Source organism: Callorhinus ursinus, unplaced genomic scaffold, assembly GCF_003265705.2.
Source record: "Callorhinus ursinus isolate GAN/ISIS: 27379988/994484 unplaced genomic scaffold, GSC_fseal_2.0 scaffold9, whole genome shotgun sequence".
Classification (NCBI taxonomy): Eukaryota; Metazoa; Chordata; class Mammalia; order Carnivora; family Otariidae; genus Callorhinus; species Callorhinus ursinus.
In genome coordinates, this window is record NW_027397071.1 from 24,991,987 (window position 1) to 25,003,551 (window position 11,565).

The following is an 11,565-nucleotide window of genomic DNA, read 5'->3' on the forward strand; positions in this document are numbered from 1 at the left end:
AGCCATCTAATGGGTGTGAGGTTGTATCTCATTGTGGTTTTGACTTGCATTTCCCTAATGATTAGTGAAGTTGAGCATCTTTTCAAGTGCTTGTTGATCACTTGTATTATCTTCTTTGAAGAAATGTCTATTCATGTCCTTTGCCCATTTTTTGAATTGGATTTTGTTGTTGTTGAATTTTAGGTATTCCCTATATATTCTGGATGTTAATCCCCTATCAGCTATATGATTTACAAATATTTTCTCCTATTCTCTGGGTTGCCTTATTACTCTGTTGTTAGTGTCTTTTGATGCACACAATTTTTTTCATTTTCATAAAACCCAATTAGTCTATTTTTTCTTTTGTTGACTGTACCTTTGCTGTCATATCCAAGAAATCATTGCCAAGTCTAATGTTGTGAAGATATGCCTTTGTTTTCTTCTAAGAGAGATAGAGTTTTAGCTCTTATGTTTAGGATTTTGGTCCATTTAGCTCTTATGTTTAGGATTTTGGTCCATTTAATGGACCATTTTGGTCCATTTTTGTATATAGTTTTAGGTAAAAGCTCAACTCCATTCTTTTGCATGTGGATATTCAGTTTTCCAGTAGACATCAAATATATATATATATATATATATATTTTAAAGATTTTATTTATTTATTTGAGAGAGAGAAAGCACATACTCATGAACAGGGGGAGAGGCAGAGGGAGATGTGGGGCTCAATCTCACGACCCTGAGATCATGACCTGAGCCGCATTCAAGAGTCAGAGGTTCAACTGACTGAGGCACCCAGGAGCCACGACCTCAACTATATTTTTTAAAATGTCTTGTTCAGGGCACCTGGGTGGCTCAATTGGTTAAGCATCAGACTCAATTTCAACTTAGGTCATGAGATCAAGCCCTGTGTTGGGCTCCTTGGTGGGTGTGGAGCCTGCTTAAGATTCTCTCCCTCCACCCCTCCCCACACCTCCTTTCTCCCCCCTTCAAAAAAAAAGTTTTTATCAACATAGCTAACACATAAATGGCTCAGGTTAAGTTAATTTTAAATTCAGTTTGAAAGTACAAATGATTTCATATTCCACATTGGAAAGAACATACTGATTTTGTGGCATAGTTTAAAGAGATAGAATTCTTTTAGGATTAGGTTTTAACTGAGGGTTCTAGAGGGGAGGGGGGTGGGGGGATGGGTTAGCCTGGTGATGGGTATTAAAGAGGGCACGTTCTGCGTGGAGCACTGGGTGTTATACACACACAATGAATCATGGAACACTACATCAAAAAACTAATGATGTAATGTATGGTGATTAACATAACTATAAAAAATTAAAAAAAAAAAAAAGGAAGCCAAGGGGCACCTGGGTGGCTCAGTTGGTTAAGCGTCTGCCTTCAGCTCAGGTCATGATCTCAGGCTCCTGGGATCGAGCCCTGCCTCGGGCTCCCTGCTCAGTGGGGAGTCTGTTTCTCCCTCTGACTCTCCACCTGCTTGTGCTCTCTCTGTCTGTCAAATAAATAAATAAAATCTTAAAAAAAAAAAAAAAAGGAAGCCAAGCTGTTTAGTATAATACCTGTCTTGTTGTCTTGTCTGTCTGTTCGTCTGTCCATCTTTGTGGTACCTGTGGGTAGTTGTAACCCAGTTTCAAAATTAAAAATATGAAGAGGCACCCGGCTGCCTCAGTCAGAGGAACATGTGACTCTTGAGCTTGGTGTCATGAGTTTGAGCCCCATGTTGGGTGTAGAGATTACTTAAAAAAATAAGATCTTAAGGGCGCCTGGGTGGCTCAGTTGGTTAAGCGACTGCCTTCGGCTCAGGTCATGATTCTGGAGTCCCGGGATCGAGTCCCACATCAGGCTCCCTGCTCAGCAGGGAGTCTGCTTCTCCCTCTGACCCTCTCCCCTCTCATGCTCTCTATCTCATTCTCTCTCTCAAATAAATAAATAAAAAATCTTAAAAAAAAATAAGATCTTAAAATAAAAATATAAATAAATAAATAAATAAATCTTAAATAAATAAAATAAAAATAAAAATGTGAAGAATGGGAAGTGCTGTAAGAAATATCTGGAAATCTAACAAAGAAGAAAAAGTATTTATAGGATAAAATAAACATGCTATACCTGAAGGTGACTGAAGCATACAAAGAAAAAAACATATTTTCCCCCCAAAACATAGATTTCAAACACTCTGAAATAAATCTTGTCATTATTACTAAATTCAGAGAATGAGAGGACCAAATTTGTATTTTTAAAATTTAAATGTAAACTTACAAAAGTTTAGTTTTGTTTTGTTTGTTTTGTCTTTTTTCTTTTTTAATTCACTGGGCTCCTTCATGAAGTAAAACACTAGTAGAATTGGGAGGTCAAGGAGCAAATCCTGTGATGTGTCAAGTTTCATCACCAGGCACTGAAACTCTGTAGCATCTGGTACCACTTTGAAGTAGGCTGACAATTTCAGTTTAGCCATTAATGGGAAGAATATTCACTCCAGTGAAGTCATAATGGTTTGGCTTCCAAATTGCTTGTTATCTTTAAAGAAGATGATTTAACATTTTGAAAAATCCCTAGAAATTCCAAGTTCAGGGCCTTTGTCTTGGTGCCCTTTTGCTGGAAAAGAAATACACTAGAGAGTAAATTCTTAAAATGATGTATCAGTATTATATAGAACTTTTAATATCCCTGTATGTTTTAAAATTCCAGAATAAGATTACAATTATACAATTAGTCAACTTTTATTTAAAAAACCCAAAGTGGGGGGGCGCCTGGGTGGCTCAGATGGTTAAGCGTCTGCCTTCGGCTCAGGTCATGATCCCAGGGTCCTGGGATCGAGTCCCGCATCGGGCTCCCTGCTCCTTGGGAACCTGCTTCTCCCTCTGCCTCTCTCTCTCTCTCTGTCTTTCATGAATAAATAAATAAAATCTTAAAAAAAAAACCCAAAGGGGGTAAATGGCCATTAATTTTAAAATAGTTTATCAAGATATAGTTTAATACAGTGATGTCGATTGGGGTTCAGTGCTAGAGATTTTTCAGATGTGGAATAATTTTTTTTCTTGGCTTTAGGTTTTAAATACCAAATTTTATCCCCAAAAAGAACTTTACAGTTAGGTTATAAATCCCTGCCCCTCCCCCAAAGTGCTAAAATGTAATTTAAATGGAGCCACAGGCAGAATTTACTCTTGAGCTTTAAATACAATGATAAACTGTAACGAGTTTGACATTGGAGCGTCAGTGGTCTGTGAATTATACTCTGTGTGCCAAATCTAGTTCGTTGCCTGTTTTTGTGCATATAGCAAGAATGTATTTTTACATCTTTAATTATTGAAAAAAATTTAAATAATATTTTGTGACACATGAAATTTTATAAAAAACAAATTTCAGTGTCCATAAAAAAAGTTTTATTGGTACACAGCCACACTCATTTGTTTATGTATTGTCTGTGGTTACTTTTGCCTACCATGGCAGGATGAATAGTTGCCACAGAGCTGTGTGGCCCACGAAATCTAAAATATTTACTATCTAGGGGCGCCTGGGTGGCTCAGTCATTAAGCGTCTGCTTTGGCTCAGGTCATGATCCCAGAGTCCTGGGATCGAGCCCCGCATCGGGCTCCCTGCTCCACAGGAAGCCTGCTTCTCCCTCTCCCACTCCCCCTGCTTGTGTTCCCTCTCTCACTGTGTCTCTCTCTGTCAAATAAATAAATAAAATCTTAAAATATTTACTATCTGGCTTGTTATGGAAAACGTTTGTCAACTCCTGAATTATCAGAAAAGCAGCCTGTATTGTAGCATGGATATACAAATTAAACAAATGTCACTAAGGAATGCAGGACAAATTTTTACCATACATTAAATCAGCTATTTAATGTGGGGAAGAAAAGGACACAAATACTTTAGTGTCGTTAATTCCAACAGGTAAGATTTATGTTTAGTACTTTCTAAAGGTAGCTTCTTTTTCTTGACAGGAGAGCCTCAATTTACCCTCTTCATGTGAGAAAAATACAAAAGACAGAGATGGAAGATATATGGCATGAATCCATTCGCTGAATGTTAACAGCGTGACATGGATGGACAGTGACTTGGGTGTTTAATGTTGACACCAGGGCAGAGAAGCCAGCAAATACTCAGGGCCTCTTTGAAGTGATGGTAAAAGACTCCACCGAGTCTTTTCTTCCTGTGCTTGCATCGCTGGGAATTGTGGAAAAGCCCATAAAATTACTTCAACATCCTTCAATAGCAATGACTGTAATCCTTCTTAACAGTTTTAAGTCTTATGTTGTTACTCATATATTCTAATACATTTTCCCCCTTAACCACATGAAAAGGATAGAATAGCACATGTGTCTTAAAATCTGGAGTGAATTAAAATAAATTACATCAAGGGTGCCTGGGTGGCTCAGTCAGTTAAGCGTCTGCCTTCAACTCAGATCATGATCTCAGGGTCCTGGGATTGAGCCCTGTGTTGGGCTCCCTGCTTCCCCCTCTCCCTCTGCTCCCTCACACATGCTCTCTCTCTCTCTCAAAAAAAATATAAATAAAGTCTTTAAAATAAATTACATCATAAACTTTTAAAAATGATTTTTATGGCAAAAGGAATGAGTTCTTGCCATTTGCAAGGACGTGGATAGAACTGGAGGGTGTTATGCTGAGTGAAATAAGTCAATCAGAGAAAGACATGTATCATATGACCTCACTGATATGAGGAATTCTTAATCTCAGGAAACAAACTGAGTGTTGCTGGAGTGGTGGGGGGTGGGAGGGATGGGGTGGCTGGGTGATAGACATTGGGGAGGGTGTGTGCTATGGTGAGCACTGTGAATTGTGCAAGACTGTTGGATCACAGATCTGTACTTCTGAAACAAATAATGCAACATATGTTAAGAAAAAAAGAAAAGGAAGAAGATAGCAGGAGGGGAAGAATGAAGGGGAGTAAGTTGGAGGGGGAGACGAACCATGAGAGACTATGGACTCTGAAAAACAAACTGAGGGTTCTAGAGGGGAGGGGGTGGGGGGATGGGTTAGCCTGGTGATGGGTATTAAAGAGGGCACATTCTGCGTGGAGCACTGGGTGTTATGCACAAACAATGAATCATGGAACACTACATCAAAAACTAATGATGTAATATATGGTGATTAACATAACAATAAAAAATTAAAAAAATGATTTTTATGGCAACTCTTTGGAAACCTAGGTCTTCAAAAAGGGTAACAGTGATCTCAGAATATGCTGTAGGGAGCTGAAGAGGATCCCTTGCCTACTAGCCATTGCTGAAGATAGTGAGCTATATCCTAAGAAAGTGTCTGAGGGTTGCAACCAAAAAATAAAAGAGAAGGAAAAACAGAGGCCCAGGAATTAAAATGATCAGTGCCTTCTTACATGTGACGTATAAAGCATAATATCCCAAATAAATAGCAGTCTTACCAAAAAAGATTAAAATAAAAACCCTATTGTGTTTTTAGATTCTATAAGTAGATAACTGGTTATATAAACACTCATCTTCTATATAGCAAGAAATCACGTCTCCATGATCTATGCTAGGTTCCAGTATCTCAGTAATTCTGGTAAGATGCAGCACATCTGGAACTTGTCAAAGCGAGTTAACTTTAGAAGATAGTTCCTTGTAGCAAGACCCCTGGCCAATGCCTTCTTTCCACCACATTTCCACTGCAGTTTACCCATGGATAGTCACTATGAATATGAAAAATGAAGGATAAGTTCCCTGAAACTTTGCATTTTGCTTGAGCAAAGTGAGCACTTTATTGTAAAATTGGTCTAACAACCAACATTCTAATTCTTTTTTTTTTTTTAGTGAAACTTGAGTAGGCAGTTATAAAAACTAATGTGTTCATGGGATATGCCTATTTCTCTCTTCCATGCATTTTGTGGTTATCATTTTACATTTGTTCTTTTTCAAATATGAGATTAGCAAGTCCTGTAATAGCAATTAATAGAGGGACTAAACATTCTTCTTAATGTACCTGAAAAGCGCTGGTATTCTGTTAGAACCCAGGATCCCACACTCTTTACACTAAATAGCTTTGTCCCAACACTGATGCAACAATAATTCTTCAAATATTCTGGACATTAACTTATGGGAAAGGCATACAAGGCAGGAAAGAGGAGAAGGCAAGGCAAGGATGTCTTAAGGGGTTGGTTACCCCTATGGGTGATTGGTACATGATCCTGCAATGATCTTCCTAGAGGGCTTTTATAGAAATGTACTGCAGAACATTCCACCTGGGGTTAAAAGAAGAAGAAAGTTTATATCCATTAGTTTCTGTTCCCCATTGGTCACCTTCCTCTTCTCTTCTGGGTTGCACATCCCAGAGCACTGAGTGGGATCTTCTGGGTGTCCTACACAGGGGTGTCAGAGGTTCCTTAGAGCAGACAGGTAGAGGGACGTATCACAAGTTGAAGCAAGGCACTATCAAAGTGCATCTGCATAAAATTAGCTAAGATCTACCTGAAACAAGTTGCAGCAGGAGTGGCTGAAGTGAGAGTTGTGGCTGACAGGGTTTTTGAAGTGGTGTGCTGTCAAGAACTGTAAAGAACCCAGATTTTACCCTACTTGCAAGCTCTCAATTTAGGCTGTCACAGTTTCATGGAAGCTGGCAGAAGACATGAGATTCCTTGGTCAGAGACAAAAGACTTGATTACTTACTGCGCAGCAGACAGCATGAAATTCATGTTCATATTAGTCCCCTTTCCCCCAGGTCCCACTGGGACACTGCAGAGGTGGGTCCAAGTGGATATGGCACACAGAGTGTAGGGAACAGCTGAGAAACTTGGAGAATCCTCAATTTTTTCATATGAGGGTTGCAAGCAAACCTGCCCAAACTTTTACTAGTGGGGGACATGACCTTTATATATTTTGTTTGTTTATTTGTTTGGACAAGTTATACTTGGATTTTTCAGAAGCAAAAATGACAAGTGGCAACTTGCCTTTGGAAAAGACATTAAAAAGTATGAGAATAATAAATAGAGAAAATAGCCTAAGAAAGAATCTGTTATCATACAGCTCTCAAAGAAACTCCTTTTATTTATTTTTATTATTTTTAAAGGTTTTATTTTTAAGTAATCTCCACACCCAATGTGGGGTTTGAAACCACAACCCTGAGATCAAGAGCCATACACTCGACCGACTGAGCCAGCTAGGCACCCCAAGGAAACTCCTTTTAAATAAATCTCAGAATAATATGCTTTTAACTAGAACAAAACAAAAACCACAACACCAACAAAAAATTTGTAGAGATTCCATAAAGTGATACATGAAGAAGGAAAAAGGAAAATCCGGAAATCTATATGCTGAGAGTTCTCTGTGAAAATCAAATGGGCTCTCTTTCTATATAATCTCAGAGAGAGAGAGAAAGAAATCATTTTCAGACTCAGCCCTCCCAGACAACTGAAAGCCCATCTTGATAGTATATTAGACTATCCCATCTGGTTCCAGATTATTCCAGGTGAACTGTAGTGATTTAAAAATAAATTGCTTAAAGTATTTCCCCTTTTTATTTAAAAATAAATAATTATATTACCTTAGTAGCAGGAAGAATAATTTATATCCATATAGCATCTTTTCTGCAAAACTTTAATACTAACATATTGCTAAGAGTGCTATGTTCAGAAATGAACAACCTACAGGAACAAAATAATCTTAAAGAAAGAAACACAGAAAACAAAGAGACTCTGTTATGCCCTTGGGTCAATTTTCTATAATTCACTTATGCAAATTAAGTCTATTGAGTATGGTCTTGGAATGAAGAGTAAAAAAATATAGAAATGCCCTTTGTTCTTTCTTTACCCTGACTATAAGATTTTACATAGGAAAACTCAACATAGGAGGTTTTTGTTGTTTTTTTTTTTTTTGAGAAAATATGTAAGTTTAAGTTGTACATGTTAGTAATGCTTTATTTATTTTTTTAAGATTTTATTTATTTATTCATGAGAGACAGAGAGAGAGAGAGAGAGAAAGGCAGAGGAAGAGGGAGAAGCAGGTTCCCCGCCAAGCAGGGAGCCGGATGTGGGGCTCGATTCCAAGACCCTGGGATCATGACCTGAGCTGAAGGCAGACGCTTAACCATCTGAGCCACCCGGGCGCCCCCATGTTAGTAATGCTTTATACAAAATTGTTCAAACTGCGAAAATTTTGAGAATGAAAGTGGGAATCATTAATAATTATGATGGGACAGCAGGCATAAACTGACATTACGGTCAGAGCCGGCCTTCACTCACTTGCTTCTCGGTGCCTGCTCCCGGTGGCCCTGAGGGCGTGCGGGCCACAGGCGGCCCCAAAGAGTCAGAGGCGGAGGGGAAGCAGGTGCGCAGGTCTAAGTGTCCCGTGCGCCCTTCGGCGAGAATCGGGGGGGGGGGGGGGGGGGGACGGGGAGGACGGGGCCAGCCGCAATGGCGCCCAAAGAGGAACAAGCAGTAAAAAATCTCAACGTGGAGAATGCCAAACAGGAAAATGAAAAAAAGGATGAAAAGGAGCAAGTTGCTAATAAAGGAGAGCCCTTGGCCCTCCCTTTGGAAGCTGGTGAGTATTGTGTGCCGAGAGGAAATCGTAGGCGGTTCCGTGTTAGGCAGCCCATCCTGCAGTCCAGGTGGGACATGATTCAGAGGCTTGCAGAACCACAGGCAAGGATGAGAGCGGAGAATATGGAAAGGATTGGGGACGAGATGAGACAGCTGACAGAAAAGCTGAGGGAAATGCAGTTCAGTCGTAGTCTGCGGGCAGTTAGCACTGACCCTCTTCACCATGACCATCATGATGAGTTTTGCCTTATGCCTTGAATCTTGATGTTTTCCCTGAAGTTAATAGGAAGACACACCTGCTTCCTAAACTTAATGTTCTCAACGTACATTTGTTGTAAACCTTTTGGTGTTACATGTCTCTTGTGGGTCTCCTATGACCAGCTTCTAATTGAATGTTGTATTTTGACCCAAAATGTAAGATTCTGTCAGCAGGGGAGTTTCACCCTACAGCACGGCAAGATGTTCATTATATATTGTGATGTTAATAAAGCAGTTTAAAAGACAAAAAAAAAAACAAAAAAACAAAAACTGGCATTACTCCCGGAAAACTAGAGCGTAAGATCACTCTAGGTACAGCTTATTTAAACTACCTCTTCAGTATTCTCACGTAAAGTAGGTTGGTAATTTGAAAATGCCTCACTGTTCTCCAAAACACTTTAAAGCTGCACAGTACTTTGTTTCAGTTCTTTAAATCTTCAAATAACCTCTAATTAAATATACAGCACCAATAATGAGACAAAATTGTGTTAATTTCATTAAGTTCCATTAACTAAAGGTGTTAACATTTAGCTTCGTGGCTGGTCAAGATCAGGCCATAATATTTTTTTCTCCACTAAAGCACTTGGAGATCCGGGAGATGAGTAAATAAATATATTATGTTGTTGTTGTTGTTTTATTTTTTCTTGGAGGGAGTGTGAGTGGCGGGGGGAGGGGGGCATGAAGGAAGAGGTAGAGAAAATCTTAAGCAGGTTCCACACCCAGCATAATTCCAATGCAGGGCTCCATCTCAATGTAGGTTCCTAGCTCCTGGAAACGCCCATCCCACCCCATCCTGTTATCTCTGGGTGTTCTCTGGGGGTTCTCACGAACACATTTCAGTTACTATGTGGCTTTTTCCCCTCCTGCCTCAGCCCCGTTCCTGTGGGCATCACCTTGACTGGTGCAGAGGTTGCTGTTTCCATTGGCAACCACTGCATCTACCCGAAACCGCCACCTCAGTGAGTTCAGAGGCAATCTTCAAAATGACAATATAATACCTAACTGCAATTAGGGGAAAGTGCTGCTCTGACCCTTTGGTGTTTTACTATCAGGGAGAGAGAGAGAGAGCTGGAGGTATACTACCTGTGCCCAAACATCTTCTAGAAAGTTTTAAGTGCAACAGCTTGATGCAATGTTCGAGTTTCTGTTCTCCATAAGAGAGACCCGAGTCCATGTGGGGCTCACACGAAAAAATGCTGAGCAAGCGAGAACGAGGCCTCCTGTTTTTTATTCAGGTTTTGCTACTAAGCCATACGTGCCTGCATGCCTGCCTGCCCCCCTTGTGCAGCAGCTGAAAACTGGTGGCGTGGAATTCAGCTGCAGCCCTGCCTTTGTTGGGAGAGCACAATATTGCTGTTTGAATGCTTGAAGGTGGAGAATGCATGCCCCAGTTCACCACACCATTCCCACTAGTCCCCAACATGTTATGTTGTATCCTCCGCCATCACACATCTGCTTCTGGCCTGGACTTTTGAGTTTGCACTCCTGTTTTATAGCCTTCCTATTCACTGTGTGTTCTTTAACCAGCGGCGGCAGCATTGTCTGGGAACTGGTGAGAAGGCAGGGTCTCCAGCCCTACCTCAGACCTATTGAATCAGAATCTGCATTTTAATTTTATTTTATCTTATTTTTTAAAAGGTTTTATTTATTTGAGAGAGAGAGAGAGGCCGAGAGAGAGCACGAGCAGGGGTTGGCGCAGAGGGAGAGGGAAAAGCAGGCTTCCCCCTGAGCAGGGAGCCCGATGCTGCGGGCCTCGAGCCCAGGACCCTGGGATCATGACCCGAGCCGAAGGCAGAGGCTTAACCGACCAAGCCACCCAGGCCCCCTCAGAATCTGCGTTTTTATTTTTTTTTTATTTTTTTATTGTTATGTTAATCACCATATATTACATCATTAGTTTTTGATGTAGTGTTCCATGATTCATTGTTTGTGCATAACACCCAGTGCTCCACGCAGAATGTGCCCTCTTTAATACCCATCACCAGGCTAACCCATCCCCCTACCCTCCTCCCCTCTAGAACCCTCAGTTTGTTTTTCAGAGTCCATCATCTCTCATGGTTCATCTCCCCCTCTGACTTACTCCCCTTCATTCTTCCTCTCCTGCTATCTTCTTCTTTTTCTTTTTTCTTAAAATATGTTGCGTTATTTGTTTCAGAAGTACAGATCTGTGATTCAACAGTCTTGCACAATTCACACCGCTCACCGTAGCACATACCCTCCCCAATGTCTATCACCCAGCCACCCCATCCCTCCCACCCCCAACCACTCCAGTAGAATCTGCGTTTTTAAATGATCCTACATGATTATCATGTACACTAAAGTTTGAGAAACACTGCCTTATATAGGATGTATTCTCTACCTGTAGGCTCCGTAACCCACATTTGATAGGATTTGGCCTGAGCGATTTGCAGACACAAACAGGCAAACCTGGGCTAGAAAGGGTCACTGCTTAAATGGTGCTTCCTGCTACTCCAATAAAAACCACCACCAACATAACTTTATAAATAGACACCAAACCTTGGAAACTAAAGGAATTCCTCTCTGTTTTACATGGAAGTCACTATCTTTTCTGTTTCCTAATATGGCTTATTCTCAGGTAGAATGTCCCATTGCTTTTTATTCTGTGGCAACTCCCCTGTGTTTACACCTTTAACGATAAAGTAAGGGAACTGATATTATACACACACACACACACACACACACACACACACACACGTGCGCGCACGCGCGTGTATATATATATTTTTAAAATTTATTTTTTTAGTAATCTCTACATCCAACATGGGGCTCAAACTCACAACCCCAAG

The 11,565-nt window shown here is 40.4% G+C and overlaps 1 protein-coding gene across 1 annotated transcript; it reads left to right on the plus strand.

Moving 5' to 3' along the window:
• Window positions 1-8,371: 8,371 nt before the first annotated feature.
• On the plus strand, window positions 8,372-8,931 carry LOC112824651 (protein BEX1-like). Its single transcript, XM_025872615.2, has one exon. The coding sequence runs from the start codon at window positions 8,372-8,374 to the stop codon at window positions 8,756-8,758; it is 387 nt and encodes a 128-aa protein (XP_025728400.1). The 3' UTR covers window positions 8,759-8,931.
• The last annotated feature ends 2,634 nt before the right edge of the window (window positions 8,932-11,565 follow it).